The following is a 25,130-nucleotide window of genomic DNA, read 5'->3' as shown; positions in this document are numbered from 1 at the left end:
AGATCACTTGACTTCAAAGCTTTTGCTCTTCCTGAAGGCAGGGTCCAGCGGTTACCGTCAAAGAGGCATCATGGTGCCATTGTGGGGGGTTACCACTCCTCATCTCGGAGGCGTATTTTTTTATTAATTTTCTTTTAATGTTCACTTATTTTTGAGAGAGAGAGAAAGAGAGGGAGCGAGCAGGGGAGGGATGGAGAGAGAGACAGAATCTGAAGCAGCCTCCCGGCTCGTAGCTGTCAGCACAGAGCCCGACGCGGGGCTCAAACCCACACACTGTGAGATCATGACCTGAGCTGAAGTCGGATGCTTAACCGACTGAGCCACCCAGGTGCCCCCAGAGGCGTATTTTGAATCAGAAGCTGATTAGTTTGGAGAATGCAGATCCCTTTTCCTAAACACGACAAACCGTTACCACAACGTAGCCCTCCCCTGTGTTGCAGCCACACACAGCACCTTGACCTGTATGAGCATGGAGTTCAAGTGTGAGGACGGCGAGGCCTGCATCGTGCTCTCCGAGCGCTGTGACGGCTTCCTGGACTGCTCAGATGAGAGTGACGAGAGGGCCTGCAGCGGTGAGTGCCACCCCTCGGGCCCTGGGCTCAGCCTCAGCTCTCCCCTCCCCCACTCCAGCAGGAACCCTTGGGAGCCTCCTCAGTCTGAAGAGGAAACCGCTTTTTGCCCAGTTTTGGAGCACCCGGTCAAGTGAGGCTTGTCCTGCCTCTGCGGTAGTTTGAACTCATCCCCGTGAGGGAAACACTGGTCTCAGATTTGTTTTCTGTGGACGTCCCACCTCGTGTGGGTGCACCATGCTCCCAGAGCCTCAGGCTTTGTGGTGGGGTGAGCTCAGTCCTTCTGTGTAGAACGTGTCTAGAAATCGTCATAGTCCTTTTGGGCTGCCGTAACAGAACACCACAGACCGAATGGCTTATAAGCAACAGAAACTTCCTCCTCATAGCTCTGGAGGCGGGAAGCCCAAGATCAGAGCACCCTCAGATTCCGTGTCTGGTGAGGGCTCATTTCCTGGATCATAGATGGCCGCCTTCTGTGTGCCCTCTCACAGGGAAAGGGGTGAGGGAGCTCTCTGGGGTCGCTTTTATGAGGATACTAATGTCATTCACGCGGACTCCATCCTTATGGCCTGAACACCTCCCAAAAGCCCCATTTCTTAATACCATTATGTTGGGGATTGAGTTTCAGCATATGAATTTTGGGGGGGGGGGGGACACAAACATTCAGTCTACTGTAGCGGCAATGGATCGTGCTATGACATTGTCCCTGGACCTGCAGTATTTTCTGTTGAGAAACAGCTTACCCCAGTGCAGACAAGGAGGCGAAATATAATGAAAATTTCATGACCGGATATTTAGGAGACCCCGAGAGAGGTTGTGTAGGAAGGTTTGAACTCTTTTTCTGGAATGTCTTAAGATGATGACAGTGGCTTGACAATGTGGATCATGATAGGTCTGCCTAAAAATCAGAGGACCTCTTGGGTCCTTTGGAATCCAAGGATACCACTTTCCATCCCTTTTTCTCCATCTCTCTAGATGAACTAACTGTATACAAAGTACAGAATCTCCAGTGGACAGCTGACTTCTCTGGGAATGTAACTTTGACCTGGATACGGCCCAAGAAGATGCCCTCCGCTTCTTGTGTCTACAACGTCTACTACAGGTGGGTCCCGTCTTTGCCTCGGGAGAAGAAAACCGTGTCCTTACCACCACTGGATGTTCTGTAAAACCCTTGTGGTGAGCACGGCGTGACTCCCCGCTCCCTGAGGCAGGCATCCCAGCAACCCCATGCTGCTTTGACGTGACGGTATCTTTATTCTTTTGGCCAGGGTGGTTGGAGAGGGCATATGGAAGACTGTGGAGACCCACAGCAATAAAACAAGCATGATATTGAAAGTCTTGAAGCCAGATACCACGTATCAGGTTAAAGTCCAAGTGCAGTGCCTGAGCAAGGTGCACAACACCAACGACTTTGTGACTCTGAGGACGCCGGAAGGATGTGAGTGTCACAGTTAATTTTTATGGAGCGCACAAGCCCTTAGGTGGGGTTTTCAGAGTTTCTCAAGGACGCTTGGCAACGTGGGAACATAATTACAATGTGCCTCACACATGCAGAAGATTTGTGGCGAAAGTTTATGGTCCCACCCGAGTGGTTGACCATGTATGTATTCTCCTTATCATGTCACGTAATGTTTTTCTACCCTAAGAAGTTAATTTCAGATTGTGCCCACCGTTGCCTCCTTTGCATTTCTTATCTTGTTCCCGTCCCTACCTTCCATCTCCAGGTATTTCCCGGTACTCGGGATCGTGAGATCATTGTGAAACCATGAGGCACGCCAAGGCTATTGAGGCTAAGTGGTAAAGAAATTTGCCGAAACTCACGTGTCCTAGAGGGTTCCCTGCTTCTTCCCCTCTCACGGTGGCTGACACTGGGTGACTGTGCGTGTATTCCAGTGATCCTCTTTCCCAAGGTTTTGTGAACGTCTGTTTGCCAGTGCCCGTGCTGACATTTAGATTACGGTGGGAGACATCACTGTGAACTCACGCTGGTCTTCATGTCCGTGCAGATGCTGACATGTGAAATAGATTCAGATAGGCGTATCTAGGCGGGTTGGTATACACGCGTATATTTGCACGCTTTGTCAGCTGAGAAGGCCCAGACGGAGAGAGGACTCCACAGTAGCAGTGAACGCACCTGTCAGTAAGACCTGGGCTTCTGTGCCATTCTTCAAAAAAGGAAGACCTTCAAGGAGGGCTCCTTGAAGAATCCATTGATTCCAGCACTAGGGTGGGGCAGCTAGGAGATGAGCCTACAGAAAGCAAGGAAGTGCGTGTGTGGGTTACGACTTTGTTAAATTAACGTTTGTTCAGTAGAGCCCCTGGGGTGCCAGACGGTCCACGGAAGACCACAAAGGAAAATCGAAACAGAGAGGTTTATCATTCGCAGGTTCCCCAGGAAGAGCCACAGCACACCCGAGGGGCCACATGGGCAGGGGAAGGCAGGGTGGAGGCAGAGAGAGTGGCGGGTCCTGGGCACATGCCCTTTTTAGGGCTCCCGGGTGCAGTACATTGGGGTTCCTGTGCTGAGGCCGCATTGGTCCATTCAAGCCAAAAACAGGGGGTAAAGCTCTGTGGAGCACACCCGGGGAAGGTCCGGGGAGGCAAGGGAGACCGTTGATCACACGTTGATCAGTCGTGTCAGGAGCTCAGATTTGCTTGTGGCTCTGCAGGCTGCTTTCTGGGGCACACGCTTGCGTGAGGGGCTGGTGTCAGTGGAAGACGTCTGCAGGCTGCTTGGCCAAACAAAACGGAGGCTCAGGCAGCAGTATGGTACTGCTGAGGAGGACCTTGGCTAAGTTCTTGGCGCCCCGGAGCGATCTTTGAAATACCCCATTCATTGATTTTCTTTCCACAGATAATTAGCTGAGCACCTAGTATGGCTCAGGTGTTAGGTTAGATACGGGAGCTTCGGGTGAATGAGACACAGTCCTGCCCTTGGAGGGCTTGCCAGCCACCGATTGTTGATGAATGCTCACCGCATCGGTTTGCTGGGGCTGCCATAACAGAGTGATGTGGACCGGGTGGCTTCCACGACAGAAATTTATTTTCTCACAGTTCTAGAGGCTGGGAGTCCGAGATCAAGGTACTGGCAGGGATTTTCCTTCTGAGGCCTCTGTCCCTCTGGTTTGCAGATAGTATCTTCCGCCTGTGTGTGGGTGTGTAAGGGGGGATGGGAGGGCCCATAATATTCAACATTTGTTGGATTTGTTGGCTTATCCACGTGGATAAGTACGCTGCAGTCAGAATGAAGTTTGCCCAGAAGGTATCGTAGCTGGTTTTCATGTATGGTGGCGTCTCACCCAGCTCTTGAAGGCAGTCACAAGAGAAAAGATCCAGAAATGTCTCGGCCGTGCCCGTGTAATTAAAGGAAAGTAGTTAAAGAGCCTCCTTTGAAGGTGATCCCATTCTTTCGGGTGCAGAAGTTCTGCGCCGTTAGAAAGTCTTACTCCTCTGTGGTCATGCCCGTGGTACGAGGGTTGTACGAGAAGTCGAGGCAGCAGGTGCTGTGCTTGGCGGTTAGGATCTCAGCACTGAACGCCCAGTGCCTGCAGGTGATTCTATCCTGCAGCCCTTGTGAGCCTCACGCCTACATCACAACCAACGAAGCCGTGATCTCACGTGTGGACAGCACACCTCACATTCCAGAAGAGAGGAAAGGTTTGTCGATGCCAAGGCCAAGCTCACGGCCTTTCCTGGTGGCTTCTTGCCAATGCTGGCTCCAGATTCTTTCTGGTCTTTGTGGTCAGTCTCAGGGAAGTTCCTCCCATTCACCCAACACGCAGATGGGCTTTAACCCTGCGTTGACTCTCTTCTAGTGCCAGACGCCCCTCGCAGTCTCCAGCTGTCGCTCCACAGGGAAGAGGAAGGCGTGATTGTGGCCCACTGGATTCCTCCCGCCCACACGCATGGCCTCATTCGAGAGTACATTGTAAGCATCTTCACGTGCGACTGTGGGAACAGGAGATTCTGGGTCTGCCAGCAGAGCGGGGTGTTCTGTGTGACGAGCACTTGATTTGGGGTAGCCTGGTAAATAGCGGTCCACCTGTTAGAGGATTTTACATATCACCTCCCTCTCTCCTCCTGCCTCCTCGTCAGGTATCAGGATGTCCCAGACCATTGGGTACCCTGCTGATAATTGTTTCTTCTCGCTTCAGGTGGAATACAGCAGGAATGCTTCCAGGATGTGGGCGTCCCAGAGGGCTGCCAGTAACGTCACGGAAATAAAGAATTTACTGGTTAACACTCCGTACACCGTCCGAGTGAGTGTTAGCACCCGTTTCGGCCATCCGGGCGGCCTTAGAGCATGCCTTTATGAACGACTTACGAATAGTCTGCTAAAAACCCAGCCCCTTGCTCCGGGGGGGGGGCGGGGGGAGGCATCATTTTTTTTCAGTCTCTTAAATCAGTGCCACAGAGAACTTGAAATCAGACTTCCCTCAGATAACCAAGAATTTATGGTAAATGCAGCTTTACCTGCTTTTCGCCCCGATTTTCTGCTCGCGTTTCAGCTCCCATACGTCTACGCTTGCCACCTTTCTGCTGATCTTTGGCTGCAGGGTGGTACAGAGCTATGGTCACTGGCATTTACAAGCCAATATCGTAGGGATCTTAAGCAATATGTTATTAATACCTTTAGAAAAGAGAGAGATTTTGTGCAGAACATGTTTGTTGGGTCCCTTAAGGGCGCACACCGACTCCATGACCCTGATCGTTTCCCCATTACCCTTTTTCATTTGTGTGTCTGAATGGCCCCACGCCTCCACGCGCACACGCACCCCCCCACCCCTGCCCTTGACGTCCATCAGTCCACACGAATACCGTCATGTCTGCACTGTCACAACCCCCTTTGCCCAGCTTCCTCTTATTAGCCCCTTGTTTCAGATGCTGGGGCCTCTGAGTGTCCCGGATCCCTCTGTGTAGAACGTTTGCCACCCTCATTGCCAGGGTCTCAGCCCCGTAGCCCACTGGGGACCCTCGTTGTATGGTGTACTGCCTTTATCTTCTACTAATTCACGCTCTGATTTGAAAAGGTGGCTGCGGTGACTAGCCGTGGAGTAGGAAACTGGAGCGATTCTAAATCCATTACCACCGTCAAAGGCAAAGGTAAATGATTCCAGCGTTCGCAGATTTAGAGGAGAGAGAAACCCTTCGGAAATAACTTACAGTATGACTGGGAAACGGAGAAGCGTAGAGGAGAAATCTTCACGCATCCTCCTTCTGCCCAACATGCACACATTTCCAGGTGTTTCCATACTCCCTTAGCTACAAAGTTTCTTCAGGTGCCTGTTGAATGTCCTCCTACCCCTGAGCCGAGCATCTCTAAGGATGCAGACGTACAAGAGGGATTTCCGGAGGCCGTCGCGCCCAGCTCTTATACTCATGCACAATATCCAAAATCAAAGGACTCCTTCCTTCTCGCCAAGGGTACAGAGGATTTTGTCCGTGTCCATTTATGGTGTTTGTAAGATCCCCAGGCTGACCCTTGTGTCTTCCCCAGCGGCGCTGACAAACCGTGTGTAGGTGGTAGTTCCTAGCGCCAGAGTTGACCCTGGTGATAGCTGACTGCCCGCCAAGAGCCGGGTACTCGGGAGCACCTGCTGCTCGGCATATATCAGCCCACGTCACGGATGTAAGAACAGATAAGGAAGTAGAAAGAAGCAAAGTCCCCTCCCATGCGGTCAGTAAATCGCAGAGAGCTGGGAGCAGACCCTGATCCTCCTGGCTCCAAAGCCTGTGCCTTTAACCGCTGGGCTGCTCTGCTCCCCCTGGGCCGAGACGCGTGCTCCCGCTGCCCTGTCCCGCATGCACGTGTCCTCGCGAGGGCAGGGGGGCCCGGCTTGGTTTCCTCCGCCCTCGTGTCCCTGGTGTTGAGGGCGAGCCAATGAAATAATTGAGGAAGGAATGAATTAAAGCGATTAAAATGAAGGCTTCTGGCGTACTTGGGGGAGGCGGATTACAGCCTCATGTTCCTCGGCGGTTTCCTGATCTTAGCTTTGGCACTCGCGGCTTTTGTTTCTGGACAGAAGCGTCCTATGGGACACGACTGGGGAGCTTTAACCTGAGCCTGTGCCAGTGAGAAACAGGCTGTGGTTTATGGAGAGTCACTATCTGGTTGCCTTTAAAATTGGGGCTCATTGAGATCAGGGCAAGAGGAAGGCAAACTTAGTGAAGCCAGCCATTCTGTAGCAGGGTGCTCTTGGGTAATTAGAAAAAAACGGACTGAGTTCACACTCCCCTAGGGTTTTTGCTGTGTTGTCATTTCCCTCTACAAAACCCATCAAAGCATGCTGGCCGTACGTATGGAAAAGAAGGGACCCTGGAAGGTCAGCAATAAAACATGTGCCTTGAATTCTCTCAATGCAAATCACACCTGCTTTGGAAAGTGTCTTAAACTTCTTTTGTGTGATTTTGTTGGTGAGCCTCAGCTCATAACAGGTTTTGGTTCAGGCACGTGCAGGAGGTCACGGTGTGCTGAATCAGAAAGTATGTGTTGCGTTCTGTCCGTGATCCTGTGTCCTCGTGACGTAACACACAGGACAGTCAAGTATACAAGTTGTCATTTAAATACTGTCTTCTGATAATAGTTATCCCACTAAGCCCTTTGGATTACGGCTGGCAGAGCACCATCCGCCATCTTGTGGACAGGCCTTCTGAACGTCAAGGACCATGCTCATCACTTGCACTGAGAGGGGTCTTTTCCCTCTGCCACTTTCTTTTCCCACACACACCCCTCCCTGCCCCCAGTTCTCAGCTTGGGCTCTGGCCTTTTTGAGAATGCCAGTGACTTACTAGTTCCTTCCTCTGTCCGAGGTGAGACTTTACTGGACACGGAAAGAAAAGGCACATTGGTTGAGTTAACATTAGTATGAAGGGAAGTAAGTTGCCTCCGGTTACACAGTCGTTAAGTGTCTAAAACGGGAACTTGAACTCGGGTTTGCCAGACTCCAGAGGCCACGTGGTTTCCGTCTTGCCACACGTGCATTTACAACTTCTGCCTTACGATCTGGCCTGCTCTCAACTTTTGAAGAGGGCGTGAGGCCGCTGAGACCTCCTCATTGCCAATAAAGGTGGCGCTTTCTGTGATCCCCGCACGTTTCAGGCTGCCGCTGGGCTGTTTGGGGGCATTTACACAGTGGAACTTTTCTGCTCCACCTGATTGCCAGGAGAGCGGGCTGAGCCGAGAGGGTTACGTGTTCGCCGGGCAACTGTGGCCCCAACCTCAGCTGCAGGATGACAGCGGTAAAAGAGACGAGTGAAAGCAGCCCAAGAAATGCCCTTTCTTCCCCAACTAAAAAGATCGCTTTGTCTGTCGAGTTGAAAACTGTTCGGCCCTGCCTTCCTCACTTTTCGTCACGTGCTTTCTCTTTCTGAATTCCTTTTTGTTTTCAGTGATCCCACCACCAGATATCCGCATTGACAGCTACAGTGAGAATTCTCTAAGCTTCACCCTGACCATGGATAGTGACGTCAAGGTAACGTTGGAATTTCCAAACAGCGGCGGGTGGGGCTCTCCTTTGTATGGAGCTGGTGCCGCATGGGCCAAATGAGATGAAGAAAAGCGAGTGATTTGATCCAGTAAACCCAAAATACCACAGCCAGGTCGGTTCCTTCCCCCGACGAAGAGCAACGTGAGTCTTTGCACGTAATTGTTCTGCCTCAGCCCGGTGCCTTTTTTTCCTTTTTTTTTTTTTTAAACCGTATAATTAAATGGTTCACAGCTACAATGCAAATAAAGAGTTGGTGTTAACAGAATATGTATGCCCTGTAATTTTCAGCTTTATTGGATTTCCTGGTGCTAAGCACTAATGCAGAGGTTCCCACAGGGGAAGAGAGAGTCGGATGCCTTAGAAACATGCCCCCTTGTAGCCACCGCGCCCCCTCCCCTTCCGGCGCCCCCGTCCGCTCTGCGAGGCCTGTCTGCAAAGCCAGCTCCACCCGGGTTCTCTGCCTGCCTGTGGTTTTCCAAGCTGAGGTCCACCTTCCGTAGCGTTCTTGTGTGTTTTGCCTCGTTTCCCTCCCTGTCCGTGGAGCGGTGGGGGACAAATAGCCTTCAGAGCCGCTTGTGCCGTTTACGGGACTACAGTTTGGGGGGCACATGCCCTTGGCTTCAGAGACCGTTGGTGTAAGAAATGGCCTTTATATAAACCCTGTCTGTATGACAGTTTTTGGTCTTGCACGCGTTTTTTGGCTGGTGTCCCATATTTAAGGTCTTTAGATCAAATTCCTTTATGAACTCAGGACTTCGAAAAGGTAGGCTTTCCTGATACACGGATAGGTTTGCTCCTGTTAGACAAGAAGAGCTCAAAGGGAGCCCCTTTTGTAGCGACCTCTTGGCCTTGACTGCAAGGATCGCCCGAGCTGAGATTTATCCTTAATTACCATAACGTAATTATCTTTAAAGTTTTTCCTTTTTCTGCCTTTGTGAGCTGGCTCTTGTCCTTTTATTCTGCATCAGTGTTTTTGATTTCATCAAGCCCATATTTTATATTCTACATAGTCTACTGTTTGTTTTTAAATTTTTTTTTTTTTGGATTTTTTTTTTTAAATGTTTATTCATTTTTGAGAGAGAGAGAGAGAGAGACAGAGCCCGAGCCAGGGAGAGGCAGAGAGAGAGGGAGACACAGAATCTGAAGCGGGCTCCAGGCTCTGAACTGTCAGCACAGAGCCCGACGCGGGGCTCGAACCCACGGACCACGAGATCATGACCTGAGCCGAAGTCGGACGCTTAACCGACTGAGCCACCCAGGCGCCCCTTTAAATTTTTTTTTTAACGTTTAGTCATTTTTGAGAGAGACCGAGCATGAGTGGGGGGAGGGGCAGAGAGAGAGGGAGACACAGAATCCGAAGTAGGCTCCAGGCTCCCAGCTGTCAGCACAGAGCCCAACGCGGGGCTGGAAGTCACAAACTGTGAGATCATGACCTGAGCCAAAGTCAGACATTCTACCGACCGAGCCACCCAGGCACCCACCCCCCTCCTTTTATTTAATGTTTATCTAATTTTGAGAGAGAGACACACACACACACACACACACACACACACACACACACACACACACACAGAGTGTGAGCAGGGCAGGAGCAGAGAGAGAGGGAGACACAGAATCCCATGCAAGCTCCAGGCTCCGAGCCGTCAGCACAGAGCCCGACATGGGGCTCGAACTCACGAACCATGAGATCGTGACCTGAGTCGAAGTCTTATGCTTAACTGACTGGGACACCCAGGCGCCCCTGGTTTTAGAACTAGGTGCCAGGTAACTAGATATTCAGTGATCGCACACTTGGAACCAGCCTAAAGATCAAAAGAAACAACCTGTCTGCTGTAAGAAAGGAGGTGCCGAAAGCAACCATCGTCAAGGGGTGCCTTTTGCGTTTGCTGTGCTCCCTTGACTGTGTACTGTTCCTGTAACCTGTTTCTTCATTCTCGGCAGGTGAATGGCTATGTGGTGAACCTCTTCTGGGCATTTGACACCCACAAACAAGAGAAGATAACTTTGAACTTCCGGGGGAACATCTTGTCGCACAAAGGTAACACCTTGGAGCTAGTTGGCAGGGAGGAGAAAGGAGGTGGATACTTCCTGGTGGCAGAGTTTGTGTGGGGGCCGCCTGGAAAGGGAGGCTCTCCCCTGCCTGCTGTTCTGGGTGGGCAGAGGGAAGAGACTGTAAATGACCCTTGCTTTGGGGGGGGGGGTCCACTTGGCTCGTCAGCCTCCTTCTCTAGCTTGGTGGCTCTTCTGTTGGCTCTTAATGGAAGTTGGAGGCTTCAAAGAGGAAAAACTGGAAAGAAGCTAGATTAACCCTCTACCGATGATTTTTTAGCTCCAAAAGAAAGTTCTGGGAGTGAGTTACCTGCACCTCTTCTCTGGCGTGGTTCGCTCCTGCTTTGCTAATGCGAGGTCCACAGGGCGTGGTGCATCGTTGGTGTTCAGGGCATGTTTGTTGAATGGATGGACAAGTGACCTGAGCTAAGGGAGGAGGGAAGGAGGTACCCCAGTCCCTCTTATATGTGTGCACCTACTGTGCGCAGGCATTTACCTAGGCGTTCTCTGTAACCTAGGCATTTTATACAACCCAGCAATAAATCTATGGGGTATGCTCATTTCATGGGTGAGAACCCAAGGTTCAGAGATAAAGTAGTTCCCTCGGAAGGTGGCAGCTTTAGAACCTGCAACTTTCTGATTTCTGAGGCTATGATCTCATTGTCTCAGTGTCGCACCGATAGAAATTGGCAGAATCAGAAGCAGTAACCGTCTTGCCTGAAATATATTAGGGCTAGCTAGATGCGAGGCACCCTGCCGAATGCTTTTTTTTTTTTTTTTAAGCATTTTATTTTTGAATCCTGGGAATAGTAGCTGCTGTAAGTGTAGTTGTTCTTTTCTGTCTTACAAACAAGGAAATGGACTTCATTTGAATACAATTGACCCTGAACAGTCGGGGGTTAGAGGGCACTGACCCCGTTGAAAATCTGCATATAACTTTTGACTCCCCTAAGAGTTAACTACTAACAGCGTGCTGTCGACCAGGAGTCTTGCCAGTAACATGAACAGTGAATTAACACACATTTTGTATGTCGTATCTGTTATATACTGTGTTCCCACAATAAAGTAAGCTAGAAAAAAAGTGTTCTTTTTTTTTAAATTTTTTTTTTATTTTTTTTATTTGTTTATTTTTTAATGTTTTTATTTATTTTTTTTCAACGTTTATTTATTTTTGGGACAGAGAGAGAGCATGAACGGGGGAGGGGCAGAGAGAGAGGGAGACACAGAATCGGAAACAGGCTCCAGGCTCTGAGCCATCAGCCCAGAGCCCGACGCGGGGCTCGAACTCACGGACCGCGAGATCGTGACCTGGCTGAAGTCGGACGCTTAACCGACTGCGCCACCCAGGCGCCCCAATTTTTGGGACAGAGAGAGACAGAGCATGAACAGGGGAGGGGCAGAGAGAGAGGGAGACACAGAATCGGAAGCAGGCTTCAGGCTCTGAGCCATCAGCCCAGAGCCCGACGCGGGGCTCGAACTCACGGACCGCGAGATCGTGACCCGAGCTGAAGTCGGACGCTTAGCCGACTGAGCCACCCAGGCGCCCCGAAAAAAAGTGTTCTTAAGAAAATCATAGGGAAGAGCCAACATACATTTACAGTACCAGATTATGAAAAACCCATGTACAGGGGCACCTGGGTGACTCAGTCGGTTAAGCGTCCGACTTCGGCTCGGGTCATGATCTCACGGTTCGTGAGTTCGAGCCCCGCGTCGGGCTCTGTGCTGACAGCTCAGAGCCTGGAGCCTGCTTCGGATTCTGTCTCCCTCTCTCTTGGTCCCTCCCCCCACTCGTGCTCTGTCTCTGTCTCTGTCTCTGTCTCTCTCAAAAATAAATAAAAATATTAAAAAATAAATAAATAAAAAACCCATGTACAGGTGGGCTCATGCAGGATCAAACCTGTGTTGTTCAAGGGGCAGCTGTAGTTTTATATCCTGCCCTTTCCACTTAACGTAAAGTTGTAAGAATTTTCTAGTCTCATTAAATATTCTTAGAAACAGCTTTTTAAAAAAATTTCTTTAAATGTTTATTTTTGAGAGATACTGCATGAGCAGGGGAGGGGCGGAGAGAGAGGGAGACAGAATCTGAAGCAGGCTCCAGGCTCCACGCTGTCAGCACAGGGCCCGATGTGGGGCCCGAACCCACCAACCACGAGATCATGACCTGGGCTGAAGTCAGACGCTCAACCGACTGAGCCACCCAGGCGCCCCTCAGATGGTCAGCTTTAAACAAACTACCTAGCACCCATGCAAGTGTGTTATTTGTAGGAGTCATCAGTAACTAACGCTGGGATGAACTTGCAAAATGAGGAAAATCCTACAGCATGTGGGGCTCACTTAAACCGAGAGATTGCCTTAAAAAAATAGGGCATCGGGGCACCTGGCTGGCTCAGTCGGAACAGCATATGACTCTTGATCTCAGGGTCATGAGTTTGAGCCCCACACTGGGTAGAGATTTTTTTAAAAACGCTTAAAAAATAGGTTGTTGTATACCAAGTAACAAATTCTTGTTTTTTTTTAAGGAAATTTTTAATTTTAATTCCAGTGTCATTAACATCCAGTGTTACATTAGTTTCAGGCGTACAATATGGTGATTCAGCACTTCTGTGCGTTACGCAGTGCTTACGACAATAAGTGTGCTCTTAATGCCTGTCACCTGTTTCACCCAGCACCCCCCTACCTCCCCTCTGGTGATGTCGGTATGTTCTCTGTAGTCAAGCGTCTCTTTCTTGGTTTGTCAAGACACAGATTCTTGACTGATGCCTCCAGCTCCCTCCTGACGTCTTCTTGTCCCTGTTTTCAGTTACCAATCTGACGGCTCATACATCTTATGAGATTTCTGCCTGGGCCAAGACTGATTTAGGGGATAGCCCTCTGGCGTTCGAGCATGTCATGACCAAAGGAGTCCGCCCACCTGCTCCTAGCCTCAAAGCCAAGGCCATCAATCAGACTGCAGTGGAATGCACCTGGACTGGCCCCAGGAATGTGGTAAGTCAGCCAGGGTGACCTTTGCAGAGTCACTATGGACCCTGCCCTGATGGGAGGCTAGGCAGCAGCCTGAGGGCTTTCTCCTCTGTTACCACTTCCTCGTTTCTCACCCAAACACAGACCGCTCTCTTGGTCAGTTCTGGATTACCTTCTAGAGGCACCTGCCATCCCAGCCCCAGCATCCCTTTCCACACCTTGGCCTGTCATCCGAGAGAAAATGCGCATGCTCTTTGCTGTTGAATAGACTGTGAGTTTCAAGAGGGGGTCATGTTCCTGTCATGGGGGACCCACCTTGGCTCATGGGCGTGGTGACATGTTAGCAGCACTAACAAGACCCTCCAACTCCTCCCCACCTATGTGACCCCCCGCCCCCGCGCCCCGGCCCCCGGGGCTGCTCCTCCCACATGTGCCTCCCCCCTCCCCCTTCATCCCAATGTCCCTGCTGCACGTTACATAGGTCATTTTTTTTGTCATTATGTATGCATTTTGACTCACTATGATCAGACTTGTGCTTCCTTTTGAATGTGGCTTTCATTCCCCATACCTCCCCTTTGCTTTTAGGTGGGTCTTCCCAAGGTTCTTGGCACATTTTCACCCCCTCCTGCGTCTGTACCTTGTTGGCTTATGCTCTTTCTCCTCCTGGAGTCCTTCTGTCCTTCTGGTCTGCAGTCCAATCCCACTGTCTTCTACTTGATGCTTTTCCCGTAAGAACTCTGGAGAAGTGTATAGTTGGTGCCATTCAGAGACCTGTCTCATTAGATACCGCTTTATCCTCGTTGACATTTTCCATGCATTATTTATCTCCCTAACTAGTCTGTAAGCTCCTTGAAGGGTTTCTGAGTTTGCTAAAGGGAGAAGCCCATAGAACTAAATCTGTAGGCGAGACTTAGTCCTCACCGTGACTGGTGAGCATGGAAGCCTGAGTCTTGTCTTCTGAGGGCGTCTCCAGGGTGCATCTGGAGCGGGACTGGGCGATGCGGAATGAACCAAGGTTTGCACGTAATTGTAAGGTCGGCCTTGAAGAAAGGGGAAGTAAGACACCCCGAGAACCCTTTTTCCTTCTCCCACTCGATCCTTTCATCAGCTCCCTAGGGTCCGTGTTCTCAGTTTACCAGTGAGGAAACTGAGGCCCAGAGGGGTGAGGAGGCTCGCCAGAACTGAAGCTCTAAAGCAAGCTCAGGTCTGGCTCGTGTGACAGCTTCTGCTCTTTTGTGGCTCCAGAGCCCGATTCGGAGGCGGGGGCAGAGATGAGACGCCCAGAGCCACGCCCGGGACCCCCCTTTCCCTCGAAGTAGCCTCTCTGCACAAAGGGCCTTTCTCGCTTGCGTACCCAGCCGAGGCAACGGCCACCTTGCCGCACCCAAGCGTGTTCGCAGTGTGGGGCCTAGTGTATGGCACCTGGAGTCGTTACTTGACCTCAGGGTCTCTGATTACACGTGGACTCTGAGAAGTAGCCTTGCCCTGCCTCGTCCTTGCTCCGCGTAGCTTTCCGAGGGCGAGAAGGCCAGTGAAACCACCTGTCGCGAGCTCTCCGCTTCTTCCCGACTTCAGTCCACTGAGGACGCGAGTTCGTCACCCACGGTTGCCCTCTCCACCGTGGGAACTGCACAGCTGCTGTCCATCTCTGGGGCCCTTCTTTCACCCTGGCCACCTTGGCTCTTGGAGCCCTCTCTTGGCCCCTGGCCGGAGCCGCCCCACGCCGCCCCACCCCCAGCAGCCACGGGCCTGTCCTGTGGAAACCAGGCCTGCTTCTGAGGCTGGAGGTCCCCACCCCCATTCCCGTCTTGTGCTTTGAGCACCTTCCTTTTCCTGTTCTGTTCCATTTGCTTTGCTTCTGACTCCCTGGAGTCCCCCAATTCTTTCTTTCCTCACCTCCTGCCAGCGTATCACCCCCTTGGGGCTTCCCTTCCCCTTCCCTGTATGCTTTCCCCTCTCTGGCCCTGGCTGCTGAGCAGCTTCGAGAAAATGCACAGCTCTCTGGGGCTCAGAAGTCCCTGCGCACGTCCCTGGGCCGTGCCCTCCGGCCCCACCTCCTCTCCAGACTTGTACAGCTCTCTTCAAGCCCCCGTCTTACCTGCCCATGCGTGCTTTCATGCTGCCTGACAAAGAAAACCTCCTCGGCACTTTACTGCCCCTTCCCCGTTATAACCCCCACAGAGGCCATCCCCTACCCCAAGCCCATCAAATCCCCCGTCCCTGCTTTAAACTCCCAGTTTTCCACCCACCTCAGCCGGGGTTCAGAGTGGCTGCATATCACAGGGCTGAAAGTGACAGTGGCTTTTACAGGGAAGGTGGAGTCCTTCGGCAGGCCTGGGTTTGTACAGCAGCAGCACGGTTTGATCCGGGACCCAGGCTGCCCGTGGCATCCATCTTCAAGGTCACCTCAAGGTCCTGGAGGGCTGGAGCCACACCATCATCTGTGTTCCAGGCACCATCATCTGGGTTCCAGGTGGGAGGAGAGCTGAAAGAAGGGCTCCTCCCCCTATGTTAATGAGCCCTTCACTCAGGCCCCACGTGACATCTCTGCTTAAAGTTCATTGGCCAGAACTTTGTCACCTTGCCTCCCAGCTTCCGGGGAGGTGGGAAGTGCAGATTTTCTTCCAGGTGGCAATTCTCACTAAGAACCAGGATTCTCCTAAGGGGGAGATGAAGAATGGGTGTGTTCTGGGCAGCGCCCCATGTCCGCCCTGCTGCCTTCCCTCCTCACCTCCCCCTACAAATGCACTCGCTTCCTCCCCAATCAGCACTTCCGCTCAGCTCCCCTCTTCCATCCCTGCTTTTCAGGTAGCATGCCCCCTGCTCTCTGGGACCCACCGCCCCCTTCTCCGCGGCTCCTCGCGCAGTCGCTCCCCGTAGCATCCCCTGTTCTGTACTGGCAGCTTGTCATTTATAATCGTGTCTGTTTTTCTTCTCTGCTCCTCCTTCCTCAAAAAAAAATGAGCTCTTGGAGGACAGAGAGCACCCGCCGTGTTCATCTTGGTGGCCGTGGGTTCACTGCCAGCCCCAGTGCGCCTTCTCTGTAAATGCCGATGAAATACATGCTACGTGAAGACTTTTCTCTTCTAAGCTCCCCTGCAGCAGGGCATAAACTAGGGATTTCAAGAGAATGAAGTCACTGGCCACCGAGCTGATGTCCTCTTCCATCCTCTTGACCAGGTTTATGGCATTTTCTACGCTACATCCTTCCTTGACCTGTATCGCAGTCCGAAGAGCTTGACTACTTCACTCCACAACAAAACAGTCATTGTCAGGAGGGATGAGCAGTATTTGTTTCTGGTAAGGTTCCCGTACCAGGGGGTCCAGAGGACTTTCTGTTCTTTAAGGATGGCTTAGATCCTGGGCGCCTCGCTCAGACCGAGACCGGGGGAGCTGGATGCGGGACTCCAGGATCTGAGTGTGTGAGGAGAGGGTAGTTCCTCTTCTGTGGCAGCATCAAGTTCCTGCTTGAAAAACAGAATGAAATGACCCCTTAACCCACCACAGCTCGCCGGTGGGGGATTGCGAACTCGGCAGATGGGTCGCAGCAGGAACAGAAACACACACCACTTTGTCCGACTCCACTTCTAGGAACTTAAGCCCACATACTTGTGTCATGTGTGCCAAGATCTCTGGAGAAAGGTGTCTGGTGCGCTCTTGCTGGTGACAGCAGAAGGTTTGAAACACGTGGCTGCCAAGGCTGGTTAAGAAGAGCATGGCTGATCCTTGCAATGAACTACAGGGCAACCCTTCAAAAGACAGAGAGCCCCGTACCGAGGGGGAGACATCTCTGGGCTCTGTTATTAATGGCAAGAAGCGAAGAGCCTAACGAGCCGTGTAACATTTTCTCATTTGTATAAAAAAATTAAGAAGAAGAGGCTACCTAGACGCACACGCACGTAGACACGCATGTGTAGGAGGCACGCGTGTGTAGATCTGCACACGTGTGCAGGGGACGTGTGCACGGGACACCGGGAAGGAAGCACCTAAGACCATTTCCAGCGATACTTCTGGGAAAATGGATTAGAGATCTGGGATGGGTGGGGAGTTCTCTTACATTCTGTGTCTTCTTTTGCAATGATTGAATCATAATTGGGTACGTGTGTCACTGTTTTGTGGGGGGAGGGAGAAAAAAAGTCTTAGCACAGACTGCGTGCGTCCAAGGATGTTTGTTTCAGGTCCGGGTGGTGGTGCCCTACCTAGGGCCGTCCTCCGACTACGTTGTGGTAAGGATGATCCCAGACAACAGGCTCCCACCTCGTCACCTGCATGTGGTTCGCACCGGCAAAACCTCGGCTGTCATCAAGTGGGAATCCCCGTATGATTCTCCTGACCAGGACCTGGTGAGCGGGCCGGGCATTCGGCCGGCCATGTGTGCTCTTGGCATGGTTTGGGAGCGGAGAGGGGGTCCTGTGATGGGACCAGGAAAGCCAGCCCTGGTGGCGGGAGCTCAGCAGGAGGTCTCTCCCCCCGTTTCTGTCCGGCCAAAGATGGGGTCCTTGTAGGTGCCTCTTCTTAATCGTTGCTTCTCCGTGATTTCCAGCTGCCATATTGGTTGGTCCCTCTTTCTTCTCTGACTTCTCCCCTTCCCTCCCCTGATCCTCTGAAGCAGGGTTGACAGACAAATCCCTGCAGGCCGAATCCAGGTCGTTGCCTGCTTTTGTAAATAGTTTATTAGAACCAAACTCTTACCGTTCGTGTATATCTTCCCTGTGGCTGCTTTCATGTGACACGTGGCAGAGTTGAATAGTTCTGGTAGAGACCCATTTGGCCTTCAAAGCCTGAAGGTATTTTGTATCTGAACCTTTACAAAAAAGTTTGCTGGCCCCTGGTCTAAAAGAAGAGGCATTAATTCTGAAAAACAGCTTCTGTTTTCCTTTGCTCCAGGCTGCCCTCTCCGTCATCCCAGGGGTGGGTGGTTTATTTATTTATTTTTTTAATTTTTAAAAAATGTTTTATTTATTAAAAAAATTTTTTTTTAATGTTTGTTTATTGTCGAGAGAGAGAGAAAGACAGAGCGCAAGTGGGGAGGGGCAGAGAGAGGGGGAGACACAGAATCCAAAGCAGCCTCCAGCTGTGACTTGTCAGCACAGAGCCGATGTGGGGCTCGAACTCACGGACCATGAGATCATGATCTGAGCCAAAGTCGTATGGACGCTCAACCGACTGAGCCACTCAGACACCCCTTATTTACTTTTGAGAGAGAGAGAGAGAGAGAGGGGGCGCATAAGTGGGGGAGGGACAGAGAGGGAGACACAGAATCCGAAGCACGCTCCAGGCTCCGAGCTGTCAGCACAGATGTGGGGCTCAAACTCACAAACCGTGAGATCTTGACCTGAGTCGAAGTCAGACACTTAACCCACTGAGCGCCCCTGGGGTGGATGGTTTTAGATGCTCCGTTGCTAAGGCTTTCCTTGACTCTCAGCTTCTTCCTGGTGATGGACTCTCCTGCACTTACCACATGGCCCTGTCTTTTCCTCTTGCCTCCATATATGTAAGAAGCAATCGGGGGGAGAGAATAAGCAGAGCGTTTTGTCCTTTTATCTCCTCTGACAGCATCCCGAAACCATCACAGCTGAGGAGATGCTCTGAACACTCAATTTGGACTTTTCTTGCCTGTTCCAACCTATTTGCTGATGCCACAATAAATGTAACTTTCCCTAGGCTTGTTTTTTGGGTTGAATTGATAATTCTGTGCACAGTTCTGGGAACAAATACCTGTTCCAGATTTGGACCTGGCCACCCCCAAAGGCTTTCCAAAGAGCAGAGTCAGACTGTGGGGCTCAAAACATCGTTGCTCTGGGTCGCAGCCACTGATGCGCTTATGTGCTGTCATCCACCATCGAATTGCAAAGAGTTAAAAAATGCCAAGTTTCTGATTACCCTTAAGGTCTCTTTTTCCTGTTCTAGTTGTATGCAATTGCGGTTAAAGATCTGATAAGGAAGAGTGATAGAAGCTACAAAATAAGATCCCGCAACAGTACTGTGGAATACACCCTTAACAAGTTGCAACCTGGAGGAAAATACCACGTCATTGTCCAACTGGGGAACATGAGCAAAGATTCCAGTATAAAAATCACCACAGGTAAACAGGAGAGAGATGAGGAGCCCTCTCGCACAGCAAGGTACCCACAGGGCTGCTAGGAAGCCCGTAGACGCACAACATCTCTCAGGATCTGCACGGGAAGTGTCGGTATCCACACCTGGCGGGCAGGGCAGGGTTCCAGGGCCTGGGCTACAGGGTGGTGGCCTGGGGGGGGGGGGGGGGGCGGCTGTCATTCTCCGTATCCTGCATCGCTTTCGCTCTCCTTCTGCCTAGCTGGTTTCGACATTTTTAGGGGCCAAGGGCAGGAATGCCCCAAAGAGGTAGGAAGTGAAACAGCAGTTGCCACGAAAGCCGAGGATGGGAACCTAGGCTGAAATCACAGTGGTTTCTTGCGGCCAAGGAGGGAGACTAAGAATTGGGCAGCGTATTAAAGGGGGCTTGCTGCCAGTCCAGAGCTGGCTCAGCCGTCAGACTGTAGTTCAGAAAGCAGGTCACGAGCTCAGGTACCTGGCTAGCAGCAGACAGTGTCAGAACGTCCGCGACAGAGGCCCCACTAGGCTGGCGGTGTGAGCAGCGGGTCAGGGCCTGACTCCAGTGTCACTCCAGGGCTCTCTTGTCGGGTACAGTCCCTGGCCCCTCACTGAGCAGTCAGGCTCCTCAGGCCTTGGGGCGGGACCAGGGAGACAGGAAAGCAGACTGCAACCAGAGCAGAAGTCCAGGAAGGCTCTGGAACCGTGGTCCATCCCACCCCCTCCCTTTCTCCCCGACCCAATTTGTTTTTGGCCATCTGTGGCTCTGAGGGCCACTAGAGTAGGTGCTATCCAGGTTTGGCCAAAGGTATTATAACGGCAACAAGAGAGATGCCACTTAGGGAGCGTCTGCCTTGTGTGAGGCTCTGTACTAAGCAACACATGGGTTCCGTTTCTTCCTTGAGCTAGCCTTTCAAGTTGGCGTTATTTAATCTCCCTCTGACCAGAGAGAACAGCGATTCCAATACATAGCCACTAACCGCATCCTGCTGAATCTTTAATTTTCAGTTTCATTGTCCGCACCTGATGCCTTAAAAATCATAACAGAAAACGACCACGTCCTTCTGTTTTGGAAGAGTCTAGCTTTGAAGGAAAAGCATTTCAATGAAAGCAGGGTGAGTTCCTCCCTCCTCCACAATGACTTTGGGGGTCTAATTGAAATGCAGCTTTAGAGACGGGCTCGTTACCAGCCCGCTGGCGCGTCAATAGGGGGAGAGAGAAGGAAAAGGGCACGGGAGCGAACTTGAGAACAAAAGGGCCATTTTCTGTGGGCTCGCTAATTACTCAGAGGTTTATCCTGCCCGTTCAAGAGAGCCCTCCCTGCACTAAGCACCTTTCATTCCTGAACTTGTTTTCCCCCCGCAAGACAGGGGAATGGGCCAAGCCCTCCCTGTGCCTTCTGACAGTCCCAGAGCAGGGCCGTGGCTTCAGTGCCGGGGACTGAGCTACATCCGTGCCGTGGCATCGCGGTTTCTTTCCGGTGATGTCCGAGGGAGCAAGAAGTACCTGCAGATAGTCCGTCAACATACAGAAAAGACTTGTTTTGTTTTGTTTTGTTTTGTCACTGGCAGACCCATGACTGTATTCGCAACAGGAGATGGGAGGGAGGAGGAGGGCGAGTAGCTCTGCCGATCTGTCACCCGAGGGTGGACAGGTTCTTGAGCGGACCTGGCTTGTCCCCGTTGTCAGCAAAGCACGAGCTGAACAGAGACACGACAAACCCACTGTGGCTCTTTCGCGGCACAGCGTCGGTAAAGGGCGCTGGGGTTGTAAATGGTCACCCTGTAATGCCAGAAGCAAAGCCAGAGTAAAATTTGAAAATCCTCACAACTCTCCCCGCCGGGACCTATACATGGTTAATAAACTCAAATATAAAGAAAGCTTTCAAAGCAGTTCAGAAGACTAATATTCTGATTCTGGAAAAGGTACCGGCAACACAGTAAAAACTCCAGCAGCAGTGGGCAAAAGAGAAAAGGATCAATCTCACTGGTGATCTGAACAACAAAGATAGGACCCTTTCAACATTAAATCAGCTAAGTTTGGCAGGGGGGGAAGAGTATTACCAGAATGAGCCGTAGTTGGGGAGATTAGCATGCTGGGAATACAAACTGGTTCAGCCTTTCTGTAAGGCACTTTGGTGATACATGTCAGAAATAAAAAGCGTTCGCATCCTTTGGCCCGGCAATTCTTTCAGGATTTTATTCTCAGGAAACGATGTGCATAAAGAATTTATGTACAAGGCTCTGTTGAGGGCCTTGTTTTATTTCTGATAGCAAGAAAGAGGAAATAACTTTAGTGTCTAAGAGAAGAGGATGTTTAATAGTTAATTAAGCGAATGACCGACGTTTGTATCATTTGAATGTTTTTCTTTACACCTTTATGTATGTTGCACGCTCTCTACAGCAAATACGTGCTAGATAGAAGCAATCAATGCTAGTTTGTAAAGAAGAATGGAGGGACAGGATTCCAGGGAGGGGGTGTTGGGAGGCCCAGTTTGGCAGCCAGTGGTCCGCCTCATGGCCCAGCTTTTAGGTGGAGGTGACAGGTCAGTATTTGACTCCCAGTGGAGGGTTCTGGCATAAGCATATAGCGCATCCTTCTTCTCTCCCCCTGGCTTAGAGTTCAGAGAATAGACAGGTCAATGGAATGGGGACCAAGAGTCCGTGAGTATGCAGTGGGGCCCAATATGTGGATAGAGCTAAGAGAGGAGGTCTTTTTTTTGGTGCTGGTGGGGTGGGAGTTGATAGGTTTGACACTGGAATATTGGGAGATTATCAGAGAAGTCCAGGAGTCTGTTCTGTCCCCACCCTAATTTTGAAGTGCTTTCTAGTCAAGGCCAAGTTGTTCTGGGGCCACCATCAGCCTGGAAGAGCTAGAAAGTGAGGGGCTGGGGAGTGAGCTGTGGGCTGACAAGGAAGCTCCCACACACTGTTCTCCCCAGAAATGTCCTGACTTTTCCAGCCCCGCTGCTGGAGTCCCACCACGACCCGGATTTATCGTGAGTCAAATCCCATTACATTACAGCAAGCTGTTGCTGAATTGTCCGGATTCTTTGTTGCATTTCATATTGCTTGAGATGAGTGGACTCTTGACCAGAACTTTGAATGCGTACCAAAATATTTATTAAAATGGCTTTTATTAGGGCTATACTTTTCCACTTTGCAGCTCACAAGTGGGCGTGGTAGCTATTTGGGATGGGGAAGTTGTCATTTTCTGAATCCAGTACCTCAGTGGTAATGTAAAAAGATCTAGTAAGAAACCCAAAGTGCTTTCGCATCTATAAAAGCCTGCAATAAGGAGCTCACATAAAGTTGGACCCGGTAATAGAAGCTGTCAGATTCCTTACTTAACTTCCTGCACAATCTCTCGTGTCTTTGTTTTCAGGGCTATGAGATACACATGTTGGATGGAGCCATGAATATCTCAGCTTACCTTGGGAATACTACTGACACTTTCTTTAAAATTTCCAACCTGAAATTGGGTCATAATTACACTTTCACTGTGCAAGCAAGATGCCTTTTTGGCAGCCAGATCTGTGGGGAGCCTGCTGTCCTGCTGTATGACGAACTGGGGTCTGGTGAGTCGCTCGTGTGGCCACTTTCCATCTTCACCTCTGGGGAAACAGATGAAGGATGTGGCGTGGTCTGATGAATACGTGTCTTTCTTACGCACATTTAAAATATTCTTTCAGGGGCGCCTGGGTGGCTCAGTTGGTTAAGCGTCCGACTTCGGCTCAGGTCATGATCTCACAGTCCGTGAGTTCGAGCCCCACGTCGGGCTCTGGGCTGACAGCTCAGAGCCTGGAGCCCGTTTCAGATTCTGTGTCTCTCTCTCTCTCTCTCTCTCTCTCTCTCTCTGCCCCTCCCCTGTTCATGCTCTGTCTCTCTCTGTCTCAAAAATAAATAAACGTTAAAAAAAAATTAAAATATTCTTTCAGTTCAAAAAAGTCATTTGTGCATCCGTGTAATCAGGCACTGATTTATTTAACAAATATTTCCCGAGCCAGGCATGGGGTGAGGAGCTGGAGTTACCGTGTGACCAAATTCTGAATGTAGAGCCTAGAAAAGGGCATAGGTTAGCAGTAGGTTTTGTTAAAAAAAGGAGATTCTGCTTGGGAAACACTAGGTTAGTGTGAGTGCTACTGCTTGTTGTTTGCAGGACTTCTCAGAGCCTCTAGTATGCTAATATTCCCTGGGATTCTTCCAAGTCAGTAGTAGATAATCTCCTTCCCATAGAGTAACCGATTGTATAGCCTCCCCCTTCGTCTTAGCCGCCAGTCCAGATCAGAACCTGAATTTGGCCTGGCATCTTGTCTTAAAGAACACTCACAGATACCAGTGTTGGGTCATGCCGAGGGCAGAGGTGGGGCAGGGGAGAGGAACCTTTCATTTGCACAGAAATGCTGCTTGTATCGTAGTAGCTTGGTCAGCATTTCAGCCAACGTTTTGCCACTGGTCTTTTCAGTTCCATTTACTCCCAGCCGGGAGCTCACCGATGCTTAAGCCAAAGTCTTGCGTTAGAGTTGTTGTGCGTTCTGTCATGTCATGTTTCCCAGGCACCTCCCTGAGGGAGGACGACCTTGCAGACCGTGTCCCCTTTGGAGAATCATAGCGTATTAGAGGTTCTGAGAAGGTCTTACAGAAAACACACAACAGAAGTCTTGTTAACCTAGCAGTTCCTAAATAGAGCCTCCTTTTTAAGCAAAACCAATTAGCAACTGTGAAATAGACTCTGGGGGGAAAACAGCTGTTGCCTTTATAAAACCAAGATCGTCCAGCAGAAAGAATCTCTCAGTGAGGCCTCCATTTTCCACCACAGAAGCAGGGTGGGGGAGGTGAGGGCCCACTCATTCTTGTTTCCTCTGCCACACTGGTTCCTCTTCACCGTTCCAGGCGAGAGCATTGCCCTAGTTTACCACTTCACAGCTGGGGTTACGTTGGGACGTATGAAGTAAGATTCTGCTACGGCTTTTCCCCGTAGGTCAATAACGAAAGAATTTAAAGACATGCGTCTTGAGTTGTTAGATGAGGCTCGCAAGAAATGGCTGTTCTCTGGCCCATCTGGTTGAGCACCTTGTTGGGATGAACCCCTGGGTGGCTACTGAGCCTTCCCTCTGAGGCACAGGCCTGTGCCACAGCACCTTGCCCCAAACCAGGGAACTGCCTCAACTCTTCATAGGACAGGGAAGGTCCACTTTGCTTCCTTAGCTAAAACGGACTCCCAAGCTCCATTTTCCTGCCTCACTCAGACTTTCCCCAGGAATTACAAAAAAAAATTTTTTTTGGACGTTTGTTTATTTGAGAGAGACAGAGCACGAGCAGGGGAGGGGCAGAGAGAGGGAGACACAGAATCCGAAGTAGGCTCCAGAATCCGAGCCGTCAGCACGGAGCCCGACACGGGGCTTGAACCCACGAACCATGAGATCACGACCTGAGTCGAAGACAGACGCTTAACCGACAGGCGCCCCCTCCCCAGGGATTTTTAAGACTGGCCCTAACCCAGCAGGGGGATGGCTTTGCCCTCGGGCCCTATTGGTACAAATCTATCTATACATCATCATAAAGTGAGAATTTGTTTAAGATAGTGGGAAGTGGGCATCATTGTCAGGTTACAGACACCTAAATGGCTTTGCCAAGTGGATTTTTAAAATGTTAAACATATATGGAAGGGTTTTTTCTCTCTCTCTCTTATTTAAGTAAGGTAAAAAAACCTCATAAAACTTCATGAGCTGTTAAGTCAGTGTTGCAGTTAAGGGATCTCGTTTGTATCACTCGACGGAGCTTCAGGTAATTGCAGTTCAGAGTGACTTCGGTGCCAAGTAGGGGGAAATAATTGCAACCTCGTTAATTAGTGGTCTGATTTCACATCCTCTTATGTAAGGCCAGCGAGTGGTCTTAAGTAAGAACGCTAACGAAATCAGTGTTGCTACCCCAACAAAGGTCTCCCTTCCAGGAGATTATCTAAATCAACAACAAGGCAGTGATTAGGA

The 25,130-nt window shown here is 50.6% G+C and overlaps 1 protein-coding gene across 3 annotated transcripts in view; it reads left to right on the top strand.

Moving 5' to 3' along the window:
* SORL1 (sortilin related receptor 1) overlaps positions 1-25,130 on the top strand; it is a 171,382-nt gene that overhangs the window by 140,331 nt on the left and 5,921 nt on the right. For all 3 annotated transcript variants that reach the window (XM_027036764.2, XM_027036763.2, XM_027036762.2), the window contains exons 33-46: positions 441-572; positions 1,545-1,671; positions 1,838-2,007; positions 4,385-4,497; positions 4,724-4,828; positions 5,600-5,672; positions 7,959-8,041; positions 9,998-10,094; positions 12,906-13,090; positions 16,247-16,366; positions 17,245-17,409; positions 18,977-19,151; positions 20,150-20,256; positions 22,526-22,718. In XM_027036764.2, coding sequence (XP_026892565.1) covers positions 441-572; positions 1,545-1,671; positions 1,838-2,007; positions 4,385-4,497; positions 4,724-4,828; positions 5,600-5,672; positions 7,959-8,041; positions 9,998-10,094; positions 12,906-13,090; positions 16,247-16,366; positions 17,245-17,409; positions 18,977-19,151; positions 20,150-20,256; positions 22,526-22,718 — 1,845 coding nt within the window. The remainder of the gene's footprint in view (positions 1-440; positions 573-1,544; positions 1,672-1,837; positions 2,008-4,384; positions 4,498-4,723; positions 4,829-5,599; positions 5,673-7,958; positions 8,042-9,997; positions 10,095-12,905; positions 13,091-16,246; positions 16,367-17,244; positions 17,410-18,976; positions 19,152-20,149; positions 20,257-22,525; positions 22,719-25,130) is intronic.

This window comes from Acinonyx jubatus, chromosome D1, assembly GCF_027475565.1.
Source record: "Acinonyx jubatus isolate Ajub_Pintada_27869175 chromosome D1, VMU_Ajub_asm_v1.0, whole genome shotgun sequence".
In the NCBI taxonomy this organism is placed as follows: Eukaryota; Metazoa; Chordata; class Mammalia; order Carnivora; family Felidae; genus Acinonyx; species Acinonyx jubatus.
The sequence above is the reverse complement of the archived record's forward strand: the minus strand, read 5'-3'. Positions and strand labels throughout refer to the sequence as shown.